The sequence below is a fragment of the Erythranthe guttata genome, chromosome 13 (assembly GCF_056151865.1).
Source record: "Erythranthe guttata isolate IM_541 chromosome 13, IM_541, whole genome shotgun sequence".
In the NCBI taxonomy this organism is placed as follows: domain Eukaryota; kingdom Viridiplantae; phylum Streptophyta; class Magnoliopsida; order Lamiales; family Phrymaceae; genus Erythranthe; species Erythranthe guttata.
The window spans coordinates 16,424,711-16,450,803 of record NC_142545.1 but is presented as its reverse complement, the minus strand read 5'-3'; the positions used below and the strand labels follow the sequence as shown (position 1 = coordinate 16,450,803).

The following is a 26,093-nucleotide window of genomic DNA, read 5'->3' as shown; positions in this document are numbered from 1 at the left end:
CAAGCATCTCTAGTTTCTACATATTTTGTAACATGTTAGAATGGCTCCTTAATTTTAGTTTCTAAAATGTGGGGACAAAAGGAGGAAATAGGTAACAAGGGAGGGGGGTGGGGGGGCAAGAGGGGGGTCAGGAAATTCACGTGAAAAGAGTCAGTGGAGATGTAAATGTTTGTTTGGTGTAGCTTTAAAACAAAACAAACGCATTTATAATGTTGTGGGATATCTTCAGACCCACATGAAGAGAGGGACACTTCCCAGGCTCTACATATATTACTTTTTTCTTACATTTGAACTAACCCTTTTTCAATATTTCAAACTATATATATACACACTATATGTACACATGTGTTATCAATCTATTTTTTGTTCTATCTAGTTTATGTTGGATATAATTAACACATCGGAATTCTAAAGTTACTGATAATATGGAACAAAATAATTTCTCTAAAAAAAGGTGAGAGTATAATCAACTGTAAGGAAAATTCAACGGTCCCGATTAAACAAATATTTTTCCCTAAATCCTGCTTCAGATAATAAAAATATTGACCAAAAAAAAAATAGTGGTTTGAAATTCAAAAACCATTAACCCCGACCTCATAAATGCAAATTGAAGGCTCCAGATTTGCTCCAGTGAGCTTTTTCATCGTTACATAGCTTTTGAGTAAATATACTCTCCTTTTTGTTGTTGGGTTGTTGGGCATATTCAATGCCTGCTTATGTATATCAACTCCACCCCCCCCCCCCCCCCACCCCCCATACCCCCACCCCTACCCACTACCCCCACCCCCACCCCTCAGTTCTTCTATCTCTATATCTCTGTTATATAAATTGCTTATAATCCTGATACAGCACTACATTCTTCAAGCACTATGCAATCTTCTTCACAACAGTTGTATATATTCCATTCTGCTCTCATGAAGCAGTGTACTCTACACTGAGGTGGTTCTTCCATTCATCTATTTATTTATTTATTAATTTTTTATTTTTTTTGTCTCTTTACTCGAGGCAAGGTATGAGATATTGGTGCGGTTCAATTAGAAAGCCGTTGCTCTGTATATAGCAAGAGCTCGGTTATTTGATTGAGCCGTGCCAATATCACTTACTATTGTGATATGCACCTTCATATCCATTCTCTACTCTTTGGAAAAGATGACGAAAAAATTAACAGGTAAACGAAAAGTCGAAAACATCTAAACCATCAGATGGAACTGCAAATAGATGTTCTTATGTCTGTGTATATGATAATTATAGTATAAAAGATTACTCTTATACCAAGCTATGTATACAAAATGTCTCTAACTGTTGTTTTATTTACTCAAATTATTTCAAGGGATTAGTTTCAGACGGTGATTCAAGAAATCTTTATGTTAGAATTTGTCACGTTGCATTTACTTACCTCTACCTAAAAGTTTTCCTACTTTCTTGAATAAGTGTGGGGGTAGCCGGTAGGTGCAAGAGTCCCATCGTTTTTTTCTAGCCCGTCATTAATGCCATTTCCAAAGAGCAGATAAGTGTTTCCATGTTAGAACAATTACTATTAAGAAATTTCATAAAAAAAAAAAGAGTTAAGTGTGTTGTAAATTACTAAATGAACTCTGCAGATGATTTAGACGGGGCTTCTTATTCACTAACGAAGCATTCTTCACTAATCCATCATCGTATATTTTTTGTCTGTTTTTATTTGATTGATTTTATGGAACATCATATATGGAGACTAAAAATTTTAAATGAAGCATGATAATTAATAAATTTTCAAGAACGTACCGTATTTCCCAGCCCTTATCCGCGGGCATACGACGTTAGTGGAAGACTTGGCGCATGGTGTATAGAAGCTTGAAGCTCCACTTCATCATCAACATCGTCTCCCGAATCAATCTCAACCGATTCAACATTGCTGCAAAAAAAAATGTACAATAAAGTGGTGAGGCACAATGACAAAACATTTCGTAGATTGTCATTAAACTTTAATTTTTTCTTCTCTCCAATTCTTCATAGATTTCAGCAACAAAGCAGTGATAGTTTGAAATTGACTACTTAATCTTTGTATACTAATGTAGCAGCATCATAACTTTATATGCTTGAAAGCAAATTCTCGGCATAGAAGATCATAGCATTCAACAGCATTTGCATCGACCGAACACTTCAGCATTTTGGTCGAGCTTTTTTACCTCGAAATTTACGAAAAGATAACTACATAACTGAAAATCGATGCTAATTTAAACCCGATGGAAGATCGATGCTAATGACAAAAACCGTAGCAGCATCATAACTCTATCCGCTTGAAAGCAAATCCTCTGCCGAGAAGATCATATAGCATTCAACAGCATTCGCATCGACCGAACATTTCAGCGTTTCGTCGAGCTTTTTAACCTAGAAATTTTACGAAAAGATAACTAAATAATCGAAAATCGATGCTAACGACTAAGAATTCTACTGTATATAGCATAAAATTGGGGGTAGAGAAAGCCAGTTCAGGAGATCATTAACAAATAACTTAGAAATTAATCACAATATCACATACAAGGGCAAAATTCATAGATTTAATTAGCAGTAACCCCAAAGTAAAGGAAATGTAAGACCTAAATCAAAAACAGAAATCGAACATACTCAATACCTGACAAATTGCCCAATGCAATCCTAAGTTCTTCATAGCGCGCCATTTTCATTGTCATCCCGGGTAAGCTCGAAATCAATTTGACGAAGTAAGAAACAGAAATCTGAAGAAATTATTTTGAAACTGAGTGTTGTGGGTGATTGGTAGCTCCAATCTATCAGCAAAAAGTAATAAATAAAGGAAAATTAAAACGAATGAATAATGCGACGCCGTTTGGAGAAAATGTTTTGCAGTAAGATTGGGCTAAGATTGATGGCCCACTAGCGGTTAAGCGTTTGGGCCTTTCCAAAAATGTTGTTTAGTTTTTAACTCTTAATATCTTCCCATAATTCATATTTTCATTTCTTTTTCTCAATTTTAATAATTGCCTTTTTGGGATATTTAAAAAAGTATAATTTATATATATATATATATATAACTTATAACTTTCTAATAAAATGTATTTTTATTTTAATTTTGACTTTCATAACTTATGTTCACCAGTCAGTTGAAATTACGACGAATAAAAGTTATGCACGTCAATATTACGTTAAGAGGACAAGTTCGTTAGTTGGGATCTCGACAACGAACAAATTACGCCAGCCAATAAAATTTGAAGTTCCAACTTTCGAGAGCACATCTACGTTAATTGTTAATTTGTACGCGACAAAATAAGATTATGCCGATCAATAAAATTTATGTTTGAAATTACGATTTTCGGAAAGGTCAAGGTTTGTGTTAGATAGTGTTCAAACGAAAATAAATAAAGAAAATGAAAATTTAGGAAAAAAAAGGAAGAAGTATCAATGTCACATAGGCCAATTTGAAAGCATGCGTTACATGTGAATATCTAACCAACTATTAAATGATTCTATTTTCAATCCAATGGATAAGGGTCAACTAAAGTTATCTGAATTTATTGACACGAGAATTGGAAAAATAATATATATGAAAAAACACAACAGAGATATTAATTAATTTAACATTATATAATAATAAAATGAAGAAAATAGAAAATGATGTTGGAATACAAAATCTGAGAGGCTGCCACTAATTGGATTTAATAATAATAATAATAATAATAAAATAATAATAGTACTACCTAAAAGAAGCCCAAAAAGGGGAGTTCTGACAACCAAGATTTTTCGGTCTTGGTTCGATCCACACTCCATTTACTACTACTACACAAAGGACCATCCACACACACACACACACACACACACAAAACCCCAAAATTAAATTAAATATAAAAATGCTAAAAGGTGGTGATGATCATGCAATAATAATTAATAAAATGATTAATTTATTCAAGAAAACCAGTCTTGGTTAAAATGGCGTTCCTGAGATTGCTAAGATCTCTTCCTTTGAGAGTTCTTCCAACACCTTCACACATTGAGTACGAAGCAATCTGCGTGCTCGCCAATCTCCTCGCCAAGTACTCGTGTGGTGGGACTCTCGTTTCATCATCTTCGTCGTCGTCGTCGTCGTCGGCGCGTGGGTTTCTTTTGACCGGCGCCGGCTTCTTCAGAATCTTTGACCAGTCGGGGACGTTGACCGGAGCTGACGACTGCTGAGGATGTGGGCCGATGCCGGCGGAGGTGGATCTCGGTATGCCTCTTGAGGTGTCGGAGAAGCGCCATGCAGACGACGGAGAAGAAGAACCGGAAAAATTCTTTCTTGTTTTGGAGGAGAACTGATGATCACTGGGCTTTATCACAGCCCAGATATCTTCTTCTTGAAAGTCATCGCCGCCGTCGAATGGCGCCGGCGCCGCCATCATTCCGAAAACTTGTAAGGGCTGAAAAAGGGGTGTGATGTGAGAGAGAGAGAGAAAGAAAACTCGATATCCAAACACCTCAAAACCCCGAAAAAAAATCTTGTAATAAATATATAGACAGGAGGAAAATTGTATTAAAGGGGGGTTGGATAGAAAAATGATGAGGTGTTCAAGGGGGGATTAAAAAGACTAAAATGGGGTTCTGATGTATGTATGTATGTATGTGTATATATGTGTAAGAGAATAAAATCAAGAATCTACCACGCCTATGGTTTAAAATGACTCCATAAAAGAACAAGCTTTTTTATTTTCTCAGTTTATCTCTAATTGGAACTCTGGAAAAAAAATTAAAAAAGAAAAAAAAAAGAAAGGCTGCAGAATTTGTGTGATATGCTGCAAACTTCCAAATGAAATTACAGATATCAAAAGGACTGAAAAAAAAAAAAAAAAAAAAACAAGTCTCTTACAGCAGCAGCAGATGCAGCAGATGGGAAAAGGACAAAATCCAGAGAGATGTGTGGGCTTTCTCTTAAACCCTTTATTCGGATCGACCCGGCCCGACCCGACCTCCAAGCAGGAAAAAAAAATGATGGGACTTTCTTTTGTTTATTTCACTTGAGAAAATCTCAGTCTGCACTCATTTTCACTCTTGTCTGAAAAAAAAATGAAAAAAAAAGGTGGGTTGTTTTATTTCTGGTAAGGGGGAAAAGTCCAAAACGCCCCCAGAAAGTTGTGAAAGAGAGATGAAAGAAAGAGTCACTCCTTTGGACTACTCTCTGAAACCACCCGAAAAGAAAAACCAAAATTTCAAGATTCCATTTTTTTTTACCACTTTTGGTTAAAGAAAAGAGAAGGCTGAATTAGGGTTTTTGTTTTTTCAGTTAAATAAATCTATGGGTGTATGTATGTATTGTGTGTAAAATGTATACGCCCTGTATATCTGTGTAAATACATAAATATGTATATGGGAATTTGTACAGAGTCTTGATTCTTGAAAGGATGGATTTTGATTGGGCAACGTGGCAAAAAAACTACTGGCTGTTGCCAACCTCACTGTTTACTGTAGCCTTATCCATAACTTGTGACAACAGTCAAGTAATTGAACTCTCCATTGTACATACCATCACAGAAAAAGGGATTTAAAAAAAAAAAAAAACTTTATTGAGAGAGAGAGAGAGAGTGCATAGGAGAAGGTGCTAATGGAGTAAAAGCAATTGGTTGGGTGATGCACAGTCACACACACACACACACATTGAGGTTTTGTGGTGTGTGTTTTTATTCTTTTACATTTAATTTATGTGTGTGTGTATGTGTATTACAGTATTATTATTTAAATTTATTATTTGTATATAGTAAGTATATATATATAATTATTTCATTCTTGAATGTCACTCCCTCCTGGGATTTGGGATTTATTGCTCTGCCAAAATCCACACAGCTTTATTAAATAAAATAAAAAAGACAGTGAAACTCACTGTGGCTTCTGTTTTGGCATTAGGGATAATTCCCTAGCCTAGGGGTGGGGTAGGGGGGGGGGGGGCGGGGGGTGGGGGTGGGGGTGAATGATTGTGGAGTAGGATGAGAGGTCATCTCAATTCAATTCAGAAGATGCAGAATTGCCTTTAGGGGGATAGGGACTAAACAGTATGAATATACTATTTAAGGGTCAACTTTGTCTTTTCCTACTATGATTATTTTTTCTATATATATATATTCAAATACTGTATGATTTTAATGATGATTAAGAAAAGATGGTGATTGTTGGGGTCATATGATAATCATGTCGACAATGTGGTGACATCAAATAATATTAAAATAAAGTATTATTATTATTAAATGTTATCTTTAGTTGAGGGAAAAGATAGTGAAAGCAAAGCATTAACTATATAGTATTGAGCATAGGGGAATGCCGAAAGATAATACTAATGAAAGTTTCAATGGCAGGTTGATTCAGTGCCCCAAATATTGGGCAATGCCAAATATTATTGTCAATGAATTACTAGGCTTTAATGCAAGTGTATAAGACAGCATTACATTTTTATTTTGTATCGGAACCGATCCGAAATTAGTTTGCTGCTAAAAACCCGTATGAAGTCCGACTCGTGCGTTCTCAAAATTAAAGTAGACTTTCTATTTGATGAACTATGAACCTCCACTTGAACTCAATTCATATTCGTTTTGTTTAGAATTGGTTACATCCCAATTGAGTTTAGTAGTAGTTGTGTTTTAGAGAAATTCCAGCAGTTGTGCTAAAATTTATCACTTCTTATCAAATTATATATAATGAACAGTGTTTGGCTCACCACTTTTTCTGACTCACTCCAACAGTGGTTGTTTATATTTTAACACATCACTTTTGACATCACTACTCAATCCAATATACTTTTTAATACATAATTTTACATTTTATTATTATATTTCATATGTTTGATGATATAATTAAAAAATATATTTTTTATTTAAAATAATAATAATTTCAATTTCAATTAAATAATTATATTTTGATGTTATATTTTCTGGAAAAAAAGATGGTGAATTTAGAGATGGGAACTTGTGCAATTGTACTATGATTTGATTTTGTGATAAAAGTGATTTTGCCATTTCATTATCTTGGTGTTTCATATTTGACAAGCCAAATTCATAATATACCACAGCTGCTAGAGCTCTAATTTTCTACAAAAATTGTAAAATTTGCTAAAATTTAGCATTTACCACATCTGTTGGAGTTGCTCGCTCTTATGGCCCAAATAATAGAAGTCCAATTGTGTATTTATGAGAGTCCAAGTTAGTGGAAGGTCGGTAACTTATCACATCCCGTTCGGTCAAGGTTATGTAATCTTGTGAATTCCTTGAGTTAAATACTATCTATTTATTTTCTCTCCCTCCCTCTCTGCAATCTTTGAATGGACGTCGAACAATAGTAAAATCAAACCCAAATACATTGAAATCGATTCAATTCATTTACAACTCGTCGATCTTCCCCTCTCTTTCGTCTTTATCTTTTTAATTTTAAAGTTTAGCCCCTTTTAGGAGGAAAAGAAAAAGGTGGATGTGAAAGAACTAATGTGGAGCAAAGTTGAAGTGTGGGGTTATATACTAAAGTTACGATTTCTAAATTTCTAATATGAAAATGAAAGTGTACAAACTTTAGGAAATATAATTGTTATATATATATATAATAAATCCAAATTTCTAGTTTAAAAAAGCAATTAGAGTAATCATAGAGATATTGAATGCATTAACTTAAAGAAAAAAAAAAAAAAAAAAAAAAAGGTTTGAAGATAAAAAGTTTTCAAGAAGTGGTGTCCAAGTAAGATATTCTTAATAGGGCAAAGTCAGCAAATCAAATCATCCTTTATCAAACAATCCAAAATGGGGTTAAGTTTGATTTGATTTACACCCACTGGTTTATTTACTCATCCATCTTTTCATTGGGCACTTAAAACTTCACTAAATATGCTTCCTAAATCCCATCATCTTGTCACAACCAATCACCATCTTTATTACAATAGCTTTAGTGACAACCTAAGATTAAAGCAATTTATATGGTTATTAGGGCTTCTTTAGTAACTAAAGTTATGGTTATGCCTTCAGAAATAATTTAGCCAATTATGGGGACCAACCCTTTATTTCTCATCACTAAGGATATTCAAGGCTTTCAAATAATGAATATGCAAAACTATTTAAAAAAAAAAAAAGAGGTCTGGAGCTAGCAATAAAAACCTGTACAAAGTCGTTTCTTGATTTAATCTTCTCTCGTTTGCGAGCAGAATGGTCGATTCCAAGACCAATCTCGCTCCATTACACGCTTTGCATAACGAATCAAACCACTCCCTTCCATCATACCATGCAGATATTGCTCTAACAATAACAATACATATTATGTAAGTTAACTCACCATATAAAATTTATATATAATACGCAAACTATTGTCCAGAAAACAAATATCTCCTAAATCTCACACATTGCAGGCGCTATTTCATGCTTATGCTCCCAAACCGAACAATTCTCATCGCAATTCGGCGAACAATAAATTCCAGAAGAGAAGAGAACTGCAAACACATAATAACAAAAAAAATCACTAAAAAAACGAAGAAGAAGATTTGTACCGCACGATAATTTATGGTAGCAGTTGCACAGACACCAGAAACGGTAAAGAAGGAGACAAAAAGTTAACTTGGAATTATCGCACAGAAGAAGGTTGAGAGTTGCGGATCGGGTAGTGAATAAAATTACTTGGGAGTTGAACAAACAGCAAAGAACATTCCCCACAATCTCTTCACAGAGATAAAAATAAATCATGAGCCACCCACCTATACATACACGATACTTACACCTAAAGAATTACAGCAAAATAAAAAGGAGAGAGAGAGAGAGAGAGAGAGAGAGAGAGAGAGAGAGAGAGAGAGAGAGAGAGAGAGAGAGAGAGAGAGAGGACTGTTGGAGATGTATATAAAGGTGTGAGAGGTGTGCTTCTCCCTTTGAGATGAAAATATATTATTATGTATAAAAGGAAATATATTTTTCAGGCAATGCATCCTGCTTCTGTCAATTTTCAAATTCCTTAAACAAATAAATGTCACAACTTATAAAATTAGAAACAATGGAGAATATATACGCATCATAACCCATGCGGATGAAATGTGATCAACTAAAATAAATGGGAATATAATGACAGGTGCGACAAACCTGTCACACAAACCAATTCTTCCTCTATTCCATTTCAGCACCCGCAGTTTCGAAGGACTTTCGTCTTTTCCATTTGTCCATTTACTGTGATATGTTAGATAATGACGTAAATTGTAGCAAAAACACTACATTGTTGTAGTGCAACATCGCAATCAACCCTTTTGGTAAGTACACTTTCAAGATAATTAAACAACAATTTGCTTGATCTTATTGTATTGCACATATATGAGTAACACAAACTAATATTTATTTAATCAAACTTTTGAAGAATGAAAAGTAAAGTTAACAAGTAGAGATAGATTCCAGCTCTTTATATGGAAGAGAGATAGCGTAAAAAGAATGTTATATGAATAGATACATAAACTGATAATGTGTTTTAAGTAACTATTCCTCAACTCTAAACAGCTAATCTAACTAACCCTACTTAATACTACTTACAGTTTGTATGAGCTGCATAATTTGAACCCAAAATAAAATGGAAATTTGAACCCAATAAATAAATGAAAAACAGGACATTTACCGATTCCCAGTTTCAAGGTCCAAGCATGTAATAGGGATCTGTTGTTGGACGATATGGATGTGCTTCACAGCGGCACAGGGGGCAGGTGTTACCGCATGTCAACCATTTAACAAGACAATGATTATGAAAAGCATGACCGCAGTTTGGGATCAACGATATCCACTCCCCGATCGTCGGACTATTCAGACAAATATGGCACTCCTCCATCACTCCCAATCCCTCCTCAACATCATTCACACGAATCTTTTCTAGTGACCACAAAAAACTCTTGAGCGGGCGGCACACATCTTGCCGCTGCGTCACAGCCACCGGAGGATTCGGCCACAGCTCCAACGGGTACATAAACTCCGGCCTAATTGCCCTACTCACCGCAGCGCTGAGCAGTTCCCCATCCTGCTGCACCGTCAACACGTCGACGGCCACAACCACCGGAATCTCACGGCGGCGGCCGGGAACGGCAGCTCTTTCCACTGCAAAATTGGCGGCGGCGACAAGCAAATTTTCAATTTCATCCTCAGGCATGCAGTATTCTTCCAGCCTGTCAGCCAAATAGGTTCTCAATTTCCACCATTTCATATAATGGACATAGCAGATTACGTGGCTCTCGGAAGCGATGATCTCTTCGTCTTCAACATCAATCCTTTTCAATATAAAATTTGTTCTGAGCTCAAACACGAACAAGGTTTTTATGTGATCGTAATTAAATATTGAAAGTATAACATCTGAAACTATATCGTCATCCGTCCAAAAACGATGACGATATTCATATTCCCGTCGACGGCTATCCATCGGAGATTACGATTAGTTGGTATATCGATTGAATGGAGACGAACATAAACCCTAACCCCTAAATTTAAAATACCCCGGTTACTTATATAAAGTTGTTTCCAAGTTTGTATACAACTAGTATTCGTATTTACTATTTACCTACCAAAAAAAAAAAGTAGTACGTATAGTGTATATATAGTAGAACCTCGATAAATAAATACTCGATAAATAAATAACCTCGTTTAAATAATAGTTTTTTCTGATCCCAACTCGATAAAAACCTACTAAATTATTAGTTCAATAATTTAATATTTCGTTAAATTAATAGAATTTTGCTAGTAGTACTTGTATATAGACAGTAGAACATCGATAAATAAATACTCAATAAATTAATAATCTCGTTTGTATAATAGTTTTTTCTGATTCCGACTCGATAAAAAAACCTACTAAATTATTAGTTCAATAATTTAATATTTCGTTAAATTAATAGAATTTTGCTAGTTACGAGTGTATTAATTTATAGATGTTTCAATTAAATCAATACAATATTTCTTTTTAGGGAATAAATCAATATAATTGATCGTGTTCCAGTTATATATAAAAGAAATATATCAAATAATTTTATTTTTTGGGCAGTTGAATAATAAGCACATAGGGCTAGATTTATTTGCATTCCAATTCAAACCGAAATCAGTAAAGGAAAAAAATAAAAGCACATCCACAAGCTTGTTATATAATTTTCTTTTTTAAATATTTTCGGTCAAAAAGATTTTTTTTCTTTTTTATATATTTTCGGTCAAAAAGAAAAATTATTGTTATATTTTTATAGATTTTGTAAATAGGATGAAAACATAGATGAAACTGTTGATTTGGAGACATTTGAATTATGTGATTCGATTCATTTTTTTATGTTTCACCCATGTTCAATAGTTCAGATCGACGGGGACAAAAAAGTGTGGTTGTCCCATTCGATTAAAGGGTAAATTTTGCTACAGCACCCGCTGCTCTAACTAATAACTAATTGTCGACCCTTTCCAAGTGTGATTTATGTGATTTCTATGTTATGTATGGCTCATCGGTCGGCATTATATCATCAAAGACACACTCCGAAGGAAATACTCAGACCGGTCGTTTGACTGAAGGAGAGAATGAAATAACAAGAGTGTTGACAAGGAGTGTCACGTAAAGTTGAAGGAATTTTTGGATCGTTTGAGAAAGACAAATCCGGAGATGACTACGTACTTAAGCATATATACAATATGCATGCGAAAATGAGACGAGATGAAATGCAGGGGAGGACTGTGAACAGCTGTGGCACAATCTCAATGAAAAGTGAATATAAAAAATGGCATCGAACAAACCCAGTGGGAGATACAGTCACTAATGTAATGGCATCGAAAAATGATGTTCTTATTTTACTTTATTTTATTTTAGTTTAAAAAAAGGGATGTGAAGCACCAATGGAATATGCTGTTAATTACATACTATTGAAATCATTAGTGACACCTAGGCATATAATACAGTTTTAAGCATTAGTGAGGAATGAATAAATTATCTCTCTTCAATACTAATTTTACTCCCAAAAAAAATTCCATATCATACATTATAATTAATGTAAACTAGATGGATCAAAACAAAGAGACAATTATCAATCTACAGCTATTGGTGTATATATTTTATTTCAAAATGATATAAAAAAAAGGAGGTCTGGAGCTAGCAATAAAAACCTGTACAAAGTCGTTTCTTGATTTGATCTTCAGTTCTCTCATTTGCGAGCAGAATGGTAGAGCTCCAAGTAGTCAAGAGCGGGTCGATTCCAAGACCAATCTTGCTCCATTACACGCTTGCATAACGTATCAAACCACTCCCTTCCATCATGTCATGCGGGTATTGCTCTAACAATAATAATACATATTATGTAAGTTAACTCACCATATAAAATTTATATATAATACAAACTATTGTCCAGAAAACAAATATCTCCTAAATCTCACACATTGCAAGCGCTATTTCATGCTTATGCTCCCAAACCGAGCAATTCTCATCCCAATTCGGCGAAACAATAAATTCCAGGAGCGAAGAGAATTGCAAACACATTATAACGAAAAAAATCACTAAAAAAACGAAGAAGAAGATTCGTTACCGTCATGATAATTTATGGTGTTGCACAGAAGAAGGTTGAGAGTTGCGGATCGGGTAGTGAATAGAATTGCTTCGGAGTTGAACACAAGCCAAAGAACATTATTCCCCACAATCTCTTCACAGAGATAAAACTCAACCACGAGCCACCCACCTATACATACACGATACTTACACCTACATAATTACAGCAAAATAAAAGGGAGGAGAGAGAGAGAGAGAAGGGAGTGTTGGAGATGTATATAAAGGTGTCAGAGGTGTACTTGTCCCTTTGAGATGAAAATATATTGTTCAGGAAATGCATCCCGCCTTTGTCAATTTTCAAATTCATTAAAGAATTAATGTCACAACTTATAAAATTAGGAACAAATGGAGAATATATATACGCATCAAAACCCATACGGATGAAATGTGATCAATTAAAATAAATGGAAATATAATGACAGATGAGACTAAAATGTCACACAAACCAATTCTTCCCCTATTCCATTTCAGCACCCGCAATTACGAAGGACTTTCGTCTTTTCCATTTATCCATTCACTTTGATATGTTAGATAATGATGTAAGTTGTCGCAAAAGCACTACATGAACCTTTTCCGTCGGTACACATTCAAGATGATTAAACAACAATTTGCTTGATCTTATTGTATTGCGCATATATGAGTAACACAAACTGATATTTATTTAATCGAAGTTTTGAAGAATGAAAAGTAAAGTTAACAAGTAGAGATAGATTCCAGCTCTTTCTATGGAGGAGAGATAGCATACAAAGCATGTTATATGAATAGATACATAAACTGATAATGTGTTATAAGTAACTACTCCTCAACTCTAAAGTCTAAACAGCTAATCTAACTAAACCAACTTAATACTAATTACAGTTTGTATGAGCTGCATAATTTGAACACAAAATAAAACGGAAATTTGAACACAATAAATAAATGAAAAACAGGACATTTACCAATTCCCAGTTTCAAGGTCCAAACATGTAATGGGGATTTGTTGGACGATACGGATGTGCTTCACAACGGCACACGGGGCAGGTTTCGGCCCACGTCAACCATTTGACAAGACAATGATTATGAAAAGCATGACCGCAGTTTGGGATCAACGATATCCGATCCCCGATCGTCGGACTATTCAGGCAAATATTGCACTCCTCCATCACACGCAATCCCTCCTCAACATCAGTCACACGAATCTTTTTTAGTGACCACAGGAAACTCTTGAGCGGGCGGCAGACATCTTGCCGCTGCGTCACAGCCACCGGAGGACGTGGCCACAGCTCCAACGGGTACATAAACTCCGGCCTAATTGCCCTACTCACCGCAGCGCTGAGCAGTTCCCCATCCTGCTGCACCGTCAACACGTCGACGGCCACAGCCACCGGAATATCACGGCGGCGGCCGGGAACGGCAGCTCTTTCGTCTGCAAAATTGGCGGCGCCAACAAGCAAATTTTCAATTTCATCGTCAGGCATCCAGTATTCTTCCAGTCTGTCACCCAAATAGGTTTTCAATATCCACCATTTCATAAAGTGAACATGGCAGATTACGAGCCTCTCGGAAGCGATAATCTCTTCTTCGTCTTCAACATCAATCCTTTTCAATATAAAATTTGTTCTGAGCTCAAACAAGAACAAGGTTTTTATGTGATCGTAATTGAATATTGAAAGTATATCATCTGAAACTATATCGCCATCCGTACAAAAACGATGACGATATTCATATCCCCTTCGACTGCTATCCATCTCTCAATTAGCTTGATCGGAGATTACGATTAGTTGGTTATATCGATTGAATGGAGACTGATGACGTAAAAAATAAATCACCTAATGTGTTGAAGCTGGGAGAGCAAAGTAGGTCACGTGCTCACGAGCTAGATAGTCCTAAGAACTTTAATTTGCTCTAGGGTCCTGCGAACAGAAAACACATAATCTAAGCCGGGGGTTGATCCGGCGGAAACCCCTCCGACGCTCAAGTCAGACGTGAAGATAGTTGGTAATTGTAGAGAGAATTTCTCAAGAAGAATTGATTGAATAATAATAACGTACCTTCATTCGATGAATTTAAGTTCTATTTATACTTTATTGATTGGGTCGAGACAATTTATCGGGCCCAACCTTATTTGGGTTTGATTGGGCCTCTGTAGAAATAACTATTAAGTTGGGCCTGTGGTCCAGTAAATGTGGGCTATTGGGCTGGGCCAATAGGTATATCATTAAGCCCCCCACTCTCGAATCGATGTGGGAGCGAATTGGAGAGAGGTGCCGGATCGTGTCGAGAGTAGAATTGGATTTCAAATACTTGTTTGTGTCGTTGAGGTGAGGATAATAATAAAATTTTATTATTATTTTTGTTGTCCCATCGGTGAGCGGATTCATATTTAAAGTGCTTTAAATATAAATTTGTGCGTAGGAGTAGGTAATTCCTTTTGAAAGCAGGAGAGAGGAGTATCAATTACCACGTCGAATAAATATGGGTGAGTAATAATATTTGTTATTTTATATATCTCCGTAACATATTTTGCACCATATACTCCGTTGTAGAAAATAATATATTCTCTGGGGTGAGAAGATCCTCAGATAGAAGGATTTATATGTCCCAAACGGTGAAGGCGAAACAGTTGAAAATTATCCTGCGAAAGCCGATTGTAGAAACCGAGATGACCTTTGGAACCGTAGGGAAGGTAATTGGGTCGAGTTCTGGTAAAAAAATTGCACCGGAGAAAGAAATCGCGCGTACCGATTGCACGCGATTAGGTTTATCCGGAGAAATTGCTGCAGAACCAGTAGACGAAGCCGCACGGCTCGAAGATGTGAGGGGAGCCGCGCGACTCGGCTCCGCGCGAAGTGGAGCCGCGCGATCTGTGTGTGGAGGTGAAGCCGGACACGGAGCCCGGAGTGGAGAGAGAGTGGTTAATTGGGCTGGGGTGGGTGGTAGTGGGGTTGGTGGGGGTAGGGAGGAGAGAGAGAGAGAGAAGGAGGAGGTAGGTGGGGTTGGTAGGGGTAGGGGTAGGGAGGAGAGAGAGAGAGAGAAGGAGAGGGGTAGGGGGGGTGGTGCTGGGCGCGTCGCGCGGGGGGGTGGGGGGTACCCGCGCGACGCGCGGGAGGGGGGGTACCCGCGCGACGCGCGGGAGGGGGTGGGGTCTGGGGCGCGTGGACGCGCGTCCGGCGCGTCCGCTGCGCGTGGGGGCGCGTCTGCGGGCGCGTGCGGGCGCGTGGAGGGGTCTTTTTCGGCCGTTTTCGAGGAGCGTCAACTCGTGTCTTCTCCGGGTGATTTTTTGGCATCAAATGTTGATATTCCTAATATTAGTGATGATGTTGGTACTAGTAGGAGACGTCTTAGGTCTCAATTTGTGGACTTTGGGAGTGATAGTGAAGAATCGCTTAAGTCGAGTTCTTCTAAGGAGTCGGAGGGATCCGAGGGATCCGAGAGTGATGTAAATCCGGATGGAGATGCGGGAGATGGTGATGATATTCCACGAGAAGATGTCATTATAGATAAAAATAAAGGGAAGAAAATAAAACCACTTAATTTGAGTTTGGTGGATTATGATACTTCGTTAACCGAATCTCAATTCGGTATTCTCCGTCAGCTAGTTGGGGCTCCGAGGAATATTGAGATGCTCTTACCTAAAAAAGGTGAACGATTGTATGCACCCCCCGTAGGGTTCCACACCCAATACGTCGCATATTTGACATGTTCCTCGCAGATTGTGCCTCACTCCACTCTTTTGAATGTATGTGAGGAATTTCGGATAGGATATAGTCAATTAACTCCGAACGTGATTCTCACGTTCGAAGCTTTTCGACAAAGAATGATCGAAGTAGGATTACCGATTAGTGTTGAGATGTTCAAGGCCTTGTTTACCCTACATCGTTCAAGTGATTTACCCTTCTTCTGCACACATCCTCGGGTTCCTTTCAGATTTTTGAAGAGTATTGGCTTGAAGTGGGATAAATGGAGTACTTTATTTTTTTATGTAAGGGCTCCGACGTCTGATGTTCCGCTTGTTTGGAATCCGGTATGCGAATCTTTTAAGATAATGAAGAATATGAAGAAACGTATTAAGGAGTCGGGGTTGTGTGCTTTGGAGTTCGATCCGAGTTGTCTTATTCCAAAGGGTCGGGCGCCTACACCGTTGCGTGTAGTCTACATGTTTTATGCATTTGTGCCTTATTTTGTGTTGTCTCTGCCATTCTAATAAATTTTTTTTTTTTTTTTTTTTTTTTTTTTAGATGGGTGTATTGATTTTGCGGCTCTTCGGAAGAAAGCTACTGGAGGTGCGAAAAAGCAAGCGAAGAGGGATCCTTTGAAGCAAGCGAAATCAAGTAGTAGCAAATCGCGCGAAGTGACCCGCGTGGAGGCTCCGCATGCAAGCGGAGATGATCGTGATCATAATGTTGAGGGGGATGAGTTGGATCGATCGGTTAATAATGGGAAGGATGAGATGGTTGAGATCGAGTATGTGCCTGCACCGAAACGGCCTCGAGTGGATCCTGAGGTTTCTCATGTGCCTCCAGGGGGTGCAGGCAAATGCTTGTTCACGTATGGGGTGAACCGAGAGGGGAAGGATTCTTTTTGGGATACGACCGATCATACTATCGCGCTGAAGAAGACTGAGGGTTTCGTTGGGGAGTATGACCGAAGTCGGATGTCGGGTAAAGGTCGTGCTCATATGCTTTCGTTGGCTGGCGGAGACATGTGTCGGGTAAATATTTGTTTAATTTAATATGTTTTCGTTTTAGATTATAAGTCTCCATACTCTAATATTTTCTGTTTGAATTTTGATATAGCTTATAGCTACGTGGAGGTATCTAGTGGAGCAGGAGGAGCAAGTCGAAAAGACCCATGATGAGGAGCGTGCTGGTTGGGAGGCAAGGGAGAAAGAGCTAAAGGCTCAATTGGAGGCTGCGGAAACCAAACTAGAGGTGGCCGAGACTCTGCTCATTCAGAGGACCGATGAATTGGAGATTAGTAGGAGCGAGACCGAGGCGAGTAAAATTGAACTGATGAAATTAGATCGGTGCTATGACGAGCTGAAGGAGAAGTATGATGCCGAGAAGTTTACGGGGAAGAGGTTTTTGGCTTCTTCGGCTGGAGCAGCTTATAAGGAATCGGTTATGTTAGAAGGGGAACGTCGCTTTCAGAAGAGTGATATCTGTCGAGCTATGATCGAAGATCGAGCAATAGCTGGGGTTTATGCTCCTTTGGTTAGGACGTGTCGTCAGTACTTACGCAAGGTTGGAGGAATTGACGAGAAGATTATTCGAGGTATGGAGGAGGACATTCCTGATGATGGGGAGGATATTGATGTCGAGTGTACTGAAATTGCCTCGGATGCGGAAGCAGATGATCGAACTACCGAAGCTACTTCTGCTCGGAAAGTGTAGTTTGGTGTGATGTTGTTTTTATTTTCCTTAGAAGAAGACTTGGTTTTTTATTTTTATTTTTATTAAGTGGGTATGTCCACTAGTATTTTTGCATGCTTCATGACTTGGTATTTGTTTGCACCTTGAGACGTTGATTTTGCTATCAAAGTTATTGTTTCTTTTTATTCATTGATTTCGCACTAATGTTTTGCATATAGCATTGTTCGAGATATTCTTGATGAGGGGATCAGTCTCTCAAGATTTTTTTTTATAATTTTTTGGGATCGTGCCCTTTATTTTGGACCTCGTAGGTCGGAGTATTATTTAGTCCATGGCCACGTTTTAAGCATGAGGACCCTGAAAATCAAAATAGAGAGACGCAGATAATCCAGCTGGCCAGGCTATATGGACTATCTTAATTTCTCTAAGTGTTTTTAGGGTTGAAGTGAGATGAACCCGTCGTAACGGTTAAGTAGTATATGAACAATAACTTTGAGAGTAAAGTAAAAACTTGATTTAATCATTAATAAGAAATGCGAATTGTCATAAGCTTCCGTGAGGCGAAGGGAAATAACTCGTAAAAAACAAATAAATCGAACTATTGAAAAGTAATCTATGTGACTATAAGAGATTTTATTCTTCTTCCACGTCTTCCTTGTGCTCATCCGTGCTTGGTGTAGGGTAGTATGTCTACTGTCTTTTGGTGTCTCTTTGCCTGAAAAGTATCGGGGTAAAAAAAAATTCAAGTACTTGTATTGAAGACTTAATAGTTTCATAAGTTGGAGTGATGCGTATTTGGGATCACGTACTCAATATTGGGACTTTTTCTGTTCCTCGCATTCCGAGATATGAGAACAACTCATGAGTTGCGGTGGATTGCTGCGCGACCCTGCCTGTCAAAGGAGATGGCGTTATTGTTTAGTATAGAGACCCACTAATGTGCTTGTGATATGACTTAGTAAAAGTGGTGTTACCCTTAGTGAGATAGTACAGAGTATCTTCTCTCTTTGGGTGAATGGTGGTCGGTAAGCATCCTCTCGTAATTGGCTCTTAATCTGTAAGAAGATGATGAGACGTGTTATGGAAGGTTGATGTAGATAATATCACTAGCCCCCCAGTTTGGGAGGGATGTTTACACACCTCGTTATGGAGTCCCTTCTCGAGCTTTTAGAGACATTTTTGCATGAAGAGAGACGTGGAAGGTTGTGAAGCCTGCAAGGCGACTTTCGTATGAGGAAGATGTAGATGTAAACTTAAACAAATTTGATTTAAGATGGATGTATACCTCAAGCGTAGAACCTTTTGAGATTCCCTATATTCCAGGTTCTGGGTATAGGGTGTCCGTCGAGGTTCTCGAGACGATATGCTCCATTGTTAATCACTTGTGTGATTTTATATGGTCCTTCCCACTTCGGGTCGAGTTTACCGATTGGGCGTGAGGCTTCGGCTTTGCGGAGAACTAAATCTCCTACTTGGAAAGAGCGAGGGCGGACTTTGGAGTTATAAACTTTCGCCATGCGACTCTTGTACATTTGCTGTCTGATGGATGCAATCTCTCTTAGCTCGTCGACGAGATCGAGGTTAGCCCTCATTGCTTCTTCATTCTCCTCTGGTGAATAATTGATGACTCTCCAAGAGGGTTCGCCAATCTCTACGGGTGCTACAGCCTCTGTTCCAAAAGCTAGGTTAAATGGAGATTCTCCTGTTGCTGTTCGTGGGGTTGTTCGATATGCCCACAGAGCATTGGGTAATTCTTCAACCCACTTTCCCTTGGCACTTCCAAGCCTTGTCTTGAGATGTTGAAGTATCGTGCGATTGGTTACTTCAGTTTGACTATTTGCTTGGGGGTTTGCCACCGAAGTGAAGAATTGCTTAATAGATAAGCCAAGGCACCAACTCTTGACTTTGTCTCCACAAAATTGTGTTCCATTGTCCGAAATAATGGAACGGGGAATGCCGAAGCGGCACGCAATGTTTTTCCAAAGGAATTGGATGACATCTTCTTCTCGAATGCGAGCTAAAGGTTCTGCTTCTACCCACTTGGTGAAGTAATCTACAGCTACAATGAGGAACTTGCGTCCTCCTGTTGCTGGTGGAAAAGGACCGACCAAGTCAACTCCCCATTGAGCGAAAGGTATGGGACTGTCAATCGGTTGCATCAATGCTGCGGGGAGATGAAGGATGTTAGCGTGTTCTTGGCAAGGCTTGCATCTCTGCACTAGTTTTTTCGCATCTTCATGCATGGTGGGCCAATAGTAACCTTGTCTCAATATTTTGAGAGCTAAGTTTCTTCCACTTAAATGATTACCACAAATGCCTTCATGTACTTCCCGAAGCACATAGTCTGCTGCTGATGGGTTAAGGCATTTAAGATAGGGGGAGGAGAACCCTCGCTTGTAGAGATCTTCACCTATCATTAGGAAACGGGCTGCCCTTACCTTTATTTTCTTCGCTTGGGCGATGTCAGTCGGAAGTTCCCCGCTTTTGAGATAGTTTGTAATGGGGGTGATCCAACAGGGTTCGCTCTCTTCAGCGCAATTCACTCCGTCGGTGGAGACTATTTCTGGTTGGGAAGCCGTGAGGAGGGTGATTTTCCGGCTTCCAATGCTTGCCATGGAACTACCAAGTCTAGCCAACTTGTCTGCATCAATATTGTTGGCTCGTGGTACTTGCTTTATCTCGTAGCTATCCAATTTTGAGAGGAGGGTAAGTGCAAGAGCAAGGTACTTTGCCATGGATTCTTCTTTGGCTTCATAGTTCCCAAGGACTTGGTTGACCACCAACTGGGAGTCGCTGTGTACTATGAGTTTGCGAGCTCCAGCTGCTAAAGCGAGGCGGATACCAGCGATCAAAGCTTCATATTCGGCTTCGTTATTAGAGGCTTTGAAATCAAACCGTTTAGCATACTCGAATTCATCGCCATCTGGGCTTGTTAGTACAATACCCGCGCCTCCTCCTGTAGCGGTAGATGATCCATCAACATTGATGGCCCAAGTGGGTATGGATGTGCTCTCTTCCGATGTAGTCATCTCTAATACAAAGTCTGCTAGGATTTGAGCTTTGATGGCTGGGCGTGGTTTGAACTCAACCCCATATTCACTTAGCTCTATAGCCCATTTAGCTAATCGTCCGGAAGTCTCGGGACTTCTCAATATTTGTTTAAGGGGATAGTTGGTGAGAACTATCACCTGGTGCGACTGGAAGTACGGACGTAACTTTCTGGCTGCATTGATGAGCGCGAGAGCAAGTTTCTCCATATTGGTGTAACGGTGCTCTGGGCCTTGGAGAGCTCGGCTTATGTAATATATCGGTTGGTGACCTTTTTCACCATCCCGAATGAGCACTGCGCTAATGGCATCAGCAGAAATGGCCAAGTATAGGAAAAGAGTATCTCCCGGCTGGGGCTTCGTTAGTAGAGGTGGGGAAGTGAGATATGCTTTCAATTCTGTGAAAGCTCTTTGACAATCTTCATTCCACTCAAACTTTTTCCCACCTCTTAGTATCTTGAAGAAAGGAAGACCCTTATCAGCCGATCGGGATATAAATCGGTTTAGAGCTGCCAAACAACCATTAAGTTGTTGGACCTTCTTAATCTATGTGGGAGGGGCCATGGAGGTGATAGCTTCAATCTTTGCTGGGTTGGCTTCAATTCCCCGTTGTGATATCATATATCCTAAGAATTTTCCGCCTCGAACTCCAAAAGAACATTTTAGGGGATTGAGCTTCATCTTGTATTTACGTAAGATGGAGAAGCATTGACTTAAATCGGTTAGGTGATCCGCGACTTTAATACTCTTGACAAGCATGTCATCAATGTACACTTCCATGTTCTTACCAATCAAGTCCGCGAACATCGTGTTCACCAGGCGTTGGTAAGTAGCTCCTGCATTCTTGAGACCGAACGGCATAACTCGATAGCAATAGATGCCTTGGTCAGTAATGAAACTAGCTCTCTCTTGATCTTCTGGGGCGAGCAATATTTGGTTGTATCCTTGATATGCATCAAGGAAGCTGAGAAGTTCGCACCCTGAGGTTGAGTCTATGAGCTGGTCGATCCTTGGTAAGGGAAATGGATCCTTCGGGCATGCCTTGTTGAGGTCGGTGAAGTCTACACATAGCCTCCACTTGCCTCCGGGTTTAGGTACTAATACCACATTGGATAACCACTCGGGATACTGAACCGATCTAATGTGGCCTGCCTCTAAGAGTTTTGCCACTTCCTCTTTGATATGTTTGTTGCGCTCAGGACCGAAAGTCCTTTTACGTTGCTTGACCGGTTTCAATCTTTTGTCAACGTTTAGTCGATGCAATGCTACTTTCGGAGGAATTCCCGTTAGATCTTGAGCTTTCCAAGCAAATACGTCTCCATTTTGCCTAAGGAAGTTAACTAGCTGATTCTCCACTTCTTGATCTAGATCAGAGCCAATGCGGAGAAGCTTAGAATTATCTCCGGGTATGAGTTCTACTGATTTGAGCTCTTCAACCGCGGCTAGCTTGGCGGTGTCGTCGGGTACACTGATTAGGATTTCTTTATCAGCTTCGATGACTGCGTTGACCCATTTTCGCTTATCTTGTCTCGGGGTGTCGTCTCCTTTCCCTAGAGGAATAGGTCTCTTAGATGGTTCACGTAGAGCTCTTGCATAACATTCTCGAGCGAGACGCCTATCTCCAAGTACCTCTCCCATCCCGTAAGGAGTGGGGAATTTCCACTTTTGGTGGTAAGATGAAGGCACAGACTTGAATGTATGGATCGCGGGCCTTCCCACGATGATGTTATAAGGGGATGGTTTGTCGACGATAAGGAATTTTATCATTTTCGTCACTCGACAAGGATCTTCCCCTAAGGAGATGGGTAACTCTACTTCCCCCATGGATAAAACACCTTCTCCCGTGAATCCTTTCAGTGGTGTAGTGATGGGACTGAACCGTGCGTTGTCTATGCCTAGCTGCTTGAATGTGTGGAGATACATAATGTCGGCTGAGCTCCCACCGTCCACTAATATCTTTTTAACTATGAAATTGGCCACCGTTGCTGTTATCACTAACGCATCGACATGATCTTCATCTGGACGTTCAAGGTCCGAGGAGTTGAAGACTATGCCATGATCAGGTCTTCGTATTTGATAGACGGATGCGGATGGAGAAGCATGTTCTTGATTCATACGTGCTGATCGAGCGAGGGTGCGTCTCGCATTTTGTGAGTCGCCACCTGCCGGTCCTCCGGAGATAAAAGAGATGATTCCTCGGGTGGGTTGGTTATCATTGTTATCTGGGTCGCGCCGATGACCTCCCTCCTCTCGTCGTTGCTGTTGATCTCTATTGTTATCTCGGCGTGGAAGATCATCGCGGCGCTTATTTCGAGGCTTATCAATGTATTCGCTCAAGTGGCCTTGCTTGATCAACCTCTCAATCGCCAATTTGAGTTGCGCACATTCCTCGGTAGTATGCCCTTTATCTTTGTGGAATCGACAATAGCGATCCGATTTTTCTCGTTTTGCATTGGGTTGCATTGGGCGTGGAGGCTCTGCCAGACCTTTTTGTTCAATCACATGAAGTATTTCAGTGAGACGAGTATTGAGTGGAGTGAATCGATTATAAGTTGAAGATGATTGGCCTTGAGGCGGGGGTGGAGGACGTCGATCATCTCGTCTCCTAATATCCGGGCGTTCATCTTCTCTCTTCCTCTTGGGAGGAGCATTGGCAGAAGCTTCCTCTATGCGTATGTATTTTTCAGCTCGATTTAACAGCTCATCTAAGTTGCCAGGAGGTCTTCCTGCGATAGATTCTTTGAACCTACCCGACTTCAGGTTTTGCTGCATAATCCCTGAGAGCATATCTTGTCCTACACTGGGAACTTCATGAACAGCCTCCACAAAACGCCTGATGTAGTTGCGGAGTGTTTCATTGTCTCTCTGTACGATAGAGAAGAGATGTGCTGGAGTTTTAGCATATTGCTTATTGATGGCGAATTGGTTGGTGAAACGCAATGACAATTGAGCGAAAGTGTCAATTGATCCTGTGGGCAGAGCGTTGAACCAATTCATGGCTCTCTTGGATAGAGTGGTGCGAAACATCTTGCACATTGCTGCATCTGTCGGGCCATATAGGTCTGCCATAGCGTGGAACTTCTCTATGTGTTCCTGCGGGTCGGTAGTTCCTTCGAACTGAGGTAAGCCCGATACTTTCACTCCTTGAGGCAATACCTCGTTGAGGATGTTTAGGGTGAAAGGACTGCGCCTTGTTGGGACTGGCGCTCTTCCGTCAATTGGATTGTTCAATCTGGGGAACTGGTTTTGGCGAGATACTCTACTATTTATCTCGTCTTCCCCTTCATTAAAGAGATGAGCTCTTCGTAGAGACGCATCACCCCGTTGGAGCGAATGGTGGCGTTGTTGTCTGGGTTGTGGCTCCCTGTGATTGGTAGATAGCTGCATCCGGGATCTTGGATCTGAAGTGGATGAGGATACACTTATCCGATCGTCATTGTTCTGGGCCGGTTGCTGCACCCTGGGTGGCATTGCGGGTGGAGCATTAGCTGGGATCACGGGGGGAGCGTTAGCTGGGATCGCGGGGGGAGCATTTGCTGCCATCGTGGCGATATATTGCGCCACCGCATCAGTGGCGGCGCGAGTAGAAACTTCTGTTATCATTCGTTGGAGTGCCTCCTCGGTTATTTGAACCGTTCGAGAAGCAGGTAGAGGTGGAGCCTGTAGTGGAGGATCGGCGAGTGGTGGATCCCGAGGGGGAATCACCTGAACCTCACGTGGTGGATCCGGAGCACGTGGAGGAGGTGGCAAGCCAGAGCCTCCTCGAACTGGGAGGTTGTTAGCTGTGTCATTCTCTCTCCGAGTGGACTCAGGAGGATCTTGCTGGCTACGTGATCTGGTCTGCATTCCCACAGACGGCGCCAAAATGATGACGTAAAAAATAAATCACCTAATGTGTTGAAGCTGGGAGAGCAAAGTAGGTCACGTGCTCACGAGCTAGATAGTCCTAAGAACTTTAATTTGCTCTAGGGTCCTGCGAACAGAAAACACATAATCTAAGCCGGGGGTTGATCCGGCGGAAACCCCTCCGACGCTCAAGTCAGACGTGAAGATAGTTGGTAATTGTAGAGAGAATTTCTCAAGAAGAATTGATTGAATAATAATAACGTACCTTCATTCGATGAATTTAAGTTCTATTTATACTTTATTGATTGGGTCGAGACAATTTATCGGGCCCAACCTTATTTGGGTTTGATTGGGCCTCTGTAGAAATAACTATTAAGTTGGGCCTGTGGTCCAGTAAATGTGGGCTATTGGGCTGGGCCAATAGGTATATCAGAGACGAACATAAACCCTAGCCCCTAAATATAATATACTCCGATTACTTATATAAACTTGTTTCCTATTTTGTATACAACTAGTATTCCTATATTTACTATTTACCTCCAAGTAAATAAAATTAAATCAATATAATATTTCCTTTTAGGAAATAAATCAATATCAAATAATTTTATTTTAGGGCAGTTGAATCTAAGCCCATTGGGCTAGACTTATTTGCAATCCAATTCAAACCGAAATCAGTAAAAAAAAAAAAAAAAAAAAAAAAAAAAGACCCAATCCACAAGCTTTTGACGGCCCCCTTTTCTTTTGCTCTCTCTCTTTTTTTTTTTTTTTTTTTTTATATTTTCCCTCAAAAAAAAAAAAAATTATTGTTATATTTTTGTAGATTTTGTAAGTAGAATGATAACATAGATGAAACTGTTGATTTGGAGACATTCAAATTATGTGATTCGAGTTGTTTTTTATGTTTCGCTTGTGTTCAATAGTTGAGATCAACTATCCGAATGGGGGATAATGATTGGCCTTGGTCATTGTCGATACGCCAGACTAGTTACCCCCAATTCAGAGTTAATTACGTGGGCATAGACAAATATATAGATTTCGAAAACCCTCGGAAGACGGGGACAAAAAAACGTAATTGCCCTTCTTGATCAAAGGGTAACATGGACCGACATGCATGATGAACTTTGGCAAACAAGTATCGGTCGTCGTTATGTCGTCAAGGACGCACTCGGATTGATCACTTTGACTGAAGAAGAGATTTAAATAACAAGATTATTGACAAAGAGTCGCATAAAGTCGAAGGAATTTTTGGATCGTTTGAGAAAGAAAAATCCGGAGATGACTACGTACTTAAGGCATATATACAATATGCATGCGAAAATGAGACGAGATGAAATGCAGG

At 39.6% G+C, this 26,093-nt stretch overlaps 4 protein-coding genes and 1 long non-coding RNA gene across 14 annotated transcripts; 1 reads left to right on the top strand and 4 right to left on the bottom strand.

The window, feature by feature from the left end:
• Positions 1-975: 975 nt before the first annotated feature.
• LOC105968505 (uncharacterized) lies at positions 976-2,814 on the bottom strand. Of its 2 annotated transcripts, none has more exons than XR_016028992.1 (2): positions 2,615-2,814; positions 976-2,370 (listed from the first exon to the last, which is right to left on the bottom strand). It is a non-coding gene; the product is annotated as an uncharacterized LOC105968505 (long non-coding RNA). The 2 variants fall into 2 exon arrangements; XR_001173752.2 differs by having other exon boundaries at positions 976-1,894.
• An 816-nt stretch (positions 2,815-3,630) lies between these two features.
• LOC105968563 (protein S40-6) lies at positions 3,631-8,221 on the bottom strand. 2 transcript variants are annotated; one of them, XM_088811439.1, is made up of 2 exons: positions 8,094-8,221; positions 3,631-4,391 (listed from the first exon to the last, which is right to left on the bottom strand). In XM_088811439.1, exon 2 carries the CDS (start codon positions 4,371-4,373, stop codon positions 3,897-3,899), a length of 477 nt encoding a protein of 158 aa, XP_088667565.1. In that variant the 5' UTR covers positions 4,374-4,391; positions 8,094-8,221; the 3' UTR covers positions 3,631-3,896. The 2 variants fall into 2 exon arrangements, with proteins under 2 accessions (XP_088667565.1, XP_088667566.1); XM_088811440.1 differs by lacking the exon at positions 8,094-8,221 and adding an exon at positions 4,838-5,023.
• On the bottom strand, positions 8,088-10,439 carry LOC105968557 (uncharacterized). The gene is made up of 4 exons (XM_088811438.1): positions 9,580-10,439; positions 9,060-9,143; positions 8,333-8,422; positions 8,088-8,231 (listed from the first exon to the last, which is right to left on the bottom strand). Exon 1 carries the CDS (start codon positions 10,366-10,368, stop codon positions 9,592-9,594), a length of 777 nt encoding a protein of 258 aa, XP_088667564.1. The 5' UTR covers positions 10,369-10,439; the 3' UTR covers positions 8,088-8,231; positions 8,333-8,422; positions 9,060-9,143; positions 9,580-9,591.
• LOC148766048 (uncharacterized) lies at positions 9,351-25,295 on the bottom strand. 8 transcript variants are annotated; one of them, XR_016028991.1, is made up of 5 exons: positions 25,192-25,295; positions 13,449-14,294; positions 12,491-12,640; positions 12,075-12,242; positions 9,351-10,219 (listed from the first exon to the last, which is right to left on the bottom strand). XR_016028991.1 is itself a non-coding variant. In XM_088811436.1 (3 exons), the coding sequence occupies exon 2, from the start codon at positions 14,235-14,237 to the stop codon at positions 13,461-13,463; it is 777 nt and encodes a 258-aa protein (XP_088667562.1). In that variant the 5' UTR covers positions 14,238-14,294; positions 25,192-25,231; the 3' UTR covers positions 11,883-13,027; positions 13,449-13,460. The 8 variants fall into 8 exon arrangements, 3 of the variants coding, with proteins under 3 accessions (XP_088667562.1, XP_088667563.1, XP_088667561.1); XR_016028989.1 differs by having other exon boundaries at positions 12,491-14,294; positions 25,192-25,261; XR_016028988.1 differs by lacking the exon at positions 9,351-10,219 and having other exon boundaries at positions 11,883-12,242; positions 12,491-13,027; positions 25,192-25,231.
• LOC148766049 (uncharacterized) lies at positions 16,718-19,668 on the top strand. The gene is made up of 2 exons (XM_088812077.1): positions 16,718-17,200; positions 17,286-19,668. Exons 1-2 carry the CDS (start codon positions 16,940-16,942, stop codon positions 17,880-17,882), a joined length of 858 nt encoding a protein of 285 aa, XP_088668203.1. The 5' UTR covers positions 16,718-16,939; the 3' UTR covers positions 17,883-19,668.
• Positions 25,296-26,093: the final 798 nt, after the last annotated feature.

Coding starts and splice junctions, on each gene's coding strand:
- LOC148766048 (XM_088811435.1), bottom strand. CDS start 14,237: ATGGATAGCAGTCGAAGGGGATATGAATATCGTCATCGTTTTTGTACG.
- LOC148766049 (XM_088812077.1), top strand. CDS start 16,940: ATGGTTGAGATCGAGTATGTGCCTGCACCGAAACGGCCTCGAGTGGAT. Junction 17,201..17,285: donor CTGGCGGAGACATGTGTCGG/GTAAATATTTGT, acceptor ATTTTGATATAG/CTTATAGCTACGTGGAGGTA.
- LOC105968557 (XM_088811438.1), bottom strand. CDS start 10,368: ATGGATAGCCGTCGACGGGAATATGAATATCGTCATCGTTTTTGGACG.
- LOC105968563 (XM_088811439.1), bottom strand. CDS start 4,373: ATGATGGCGGCGCCGGCGCCATTCGACGGCGGCGATGACTTTCAAGAA.